The sequence below is a fragment of the Tupaia chinensis genome, unplaced genomic scaffold, assembly GCF_000334495.1.
Source record: "Tupaia chinensis unplaced genomic scaffold, TupChi_1.0 Scaffold000201_1, whole genome shotgun sequence".
Taxonomy (NCBI): domain Eukaryota; kingdom Metazoa; phylum Chordata; class Mammalia; order Scandentia; family Tupaiidae; genus Tupaia; species Tupaia belangeri.
This window is the reverse complement of record NW_006159676.1, coordinates 3331649-3334240: the sequence shown is the minus strand read 5'-3', so window position 1 is coordinate 3334240 and position 2592 is coordinate 3331649. Positions and strand designations below refer to the sequence as shown.

General features: G+C 50.8%; 1 protein-coding gene across 1 annotated transcript in view; it reads right to left on the bottom strand.

Annotated features, from left to right (window-relative positions):
* CPAMD8 (C3 and PZP like alpha-2-macroglobulin domain containing 8) overlaps positions 1–2592 on the bottom strand; it is a 71485-nt gene that overhangs the window by 9156 nt on the left and 59737 nt on the right. The window contains exon 36 of the mRNA XM_006147189.2: positions 303–390. Coding sequence (XP_006147251.1) covers positions 303–390 — 88 coding nt within the window. The remainder of the gene's footprint in view (positions 1–302; positions 391–2592) is intronic.

Below are 2592 nucleotides of genomic sequence, written 5' to 3'. Positions count from 1 at the left end.
CCCCCCCCCTCACGCTGCTCAGCCCCGCCCCCTTCACTCAGGGTTTGCACCTGCCCTTCCCCTCCTGGCTTGGTGGCCCACTCCTACTCACTCCGATCTCAAGGGGACACCCTCCCCTGCGCTCACGGGTGGGGGCAGGGCTGAAACAAGCCCTGCCCAACTCCAATTGCCCCTTGGTAGGCAGAAGGCCCATCTTTGAGCAAGAAGGCAAAAATAAAAGCAAAAACCCCACCTCCTGTCACAAAGGATTGGGCTGCGGCCAGTCGACCTCCCCCCGGATGCCCCGCCCAGCACCTGCCCACCTGTTCCAGGCTCTCGATGTCCGCCCGGAAGCCTGACAGCAGGGACACCTCGAGGACGGCCATATTGGAGGACCCTCCGTGAAGCCACCTTGCAAGGACAGAAGAGATGGGAAGGCCCTTGAACTCAAGCCCACAGGTAGAATTCACCGCCCCGGGGTTCCCAGGGGCCCCGTCCAGGGGCAGGCCATTTGCACAAACATCCACGGCTCAAGCTGCCTATTAAACAGCTGGAAGATTGAGGCCGGATTTCCCAGCGCTGTCCCCTCTTCCTCAACATGATTCAGTGGAGGCCACGACTCTGCCATCTTAAGTCCCAGGAAACATGGCCACGGTGGTCAGGGGAGTCACTCAACCCAGGACCCGGTGCCTGGGAGCTTGGGTGAGCCACATTCTGCTCTGCAGAGATTTCTAGGACAGGCACCTAGGACATGCACAGAAAGAGGGTCCAGCCCAGGTTCCTGGGTACCTCTGATAGGCTGTGTGTGCCGTGGTGACCTCTTTTCTTTTTTCTTTTATTTAATTAATTCATTTATTTTTAATTTTATTTATTCATTCATTTATTTTAATTTGACCAGAGACAGACACAGACAAAGAGAGAGAGGAAAGTGAGAAAGGAAGCCACCAGGTCCAGGACTCGAACCATGATTGACTATGTGAGAGTATCCAGTACCTTAACCACCACGCCACCTGCTGTCCCAATTTTATTTATATTTTTTAAAGAATGATTTTATTTAAATGTATTTATTTGAATTTGACCAGAGAGGGACAGAGTGAGAGAGAGAGAAAGAGAGAGGGAATGTGAGAAAGCAAGGTGTTAGGTCCGGGACTCAAACCGCAGTTGGTCATGTGGGAGTCCAGCACCTTTAACTACCATGCCACCTGCTGACCCTTCTTTCTTTTTGCTTTTGTAAAGAGGTTTTTGCCAGTGCCAGCAGGTGGTGTGGTGATTAAGGTGCTGGACTCCAATATGGCCAAGCATGGTTCGAGTCCGGGACCCGGAGGCTCACTTTCTCACTCACACTCTCCATCTGTCTCTTTCTGGTCAAACTGAATAATAATAATAATAAATAAATTAATTAATTAATTAATTAATTAATTAAAAAAATAATTACTAAAGAGAAAAAGAAGTTTTTGCCTGAGGATGCATGCACTCTTGGGGCAGGGGTAGAGAGACAGAGACAGGGGGCAGCAAAGTGAGAAATCACACTGCAATCCCTTTTCTAGTCTCCTTCCATGTCTTGAACCTGCACACAGGGGCCAGGAGTGATTGTCAAGCCACTGGTCCGGGACTCGAACCTGGGTTGGTGGTTGTCACCATGGCAACAAGCATCCTCTCTCTTTCTTTTATAATTCTTTATTTAATTGTATTTGTTTATTATTACTTTAAAATTTGACCAGACAGAAAAAAGGGAAAATGGAAAAGCAAGCTGCCACATCTGGGACTCGAACCAGTAAGCCATGTGGGAGTCCAGTGCCTTAACCATACCACCTGCTGGCATCTCTCTTTTTTTATTGCCAGAGAGTGTGTGTGCTTGTCAGAGACAGAGCAGAGAGAGAGAGAGAAAGAGAGAGAAAGGAAGAAAGAACCCCCAGTGGGTCATGGCCACACTGCCATCCCTGCTCCATTTCTCCATGCAAATCTGCATGCTGGAATTTGGGGCATGCGTGTACATGCACCCAGCGTATTCTTTTTTTTGGGGGGAGAGGTTTTTGCTACAGGGCGCATGTGCTCACCAGACAGACAGACAGAGACAGAGAGACAGAAAGCGAGAAATCACCCCCCAGGGGGGATGGCCACGCCACAATCCCTTCTCCTCCATTCTCCTCTCGGGATCTTGGGCATGCACGCACACGTGCCCGGTGTGAGTTTAAGCCACCGGGTCCGGGACTTGAACCACAGTCAACTACATGGGAGTCCAGCGACATAGCCATTATGGCAACTCCTGGTCCACCCAGTGAGTTCTTCAAGCAGCTGGGACCAGGATTTGAACTGCTTAGTCAGCTTTGTGGGATTCAGCTCCCTTAACAACCAGGCCACAGGGCCAGCCAGTGAGCATCCATTTGAAGTGAGTCTATCTCCAAAGCCAAGGGCCTGCAGCTGGTGGACTGGACAGGGTTGCTATATGGCCATCCTCTCCCACTCACCTGCTCTGACTGTCACTGGAGTCTGCTAGGTCCATTCAAAAGTGTTTCCATGTGGGACCAGCAGTTAGCGTAATGGCTACGTCACTGGACTCCCATGTAGTCGACCGTGGTTCGAGTCCCGGACCCGGTGGCTTAAACTCACGCC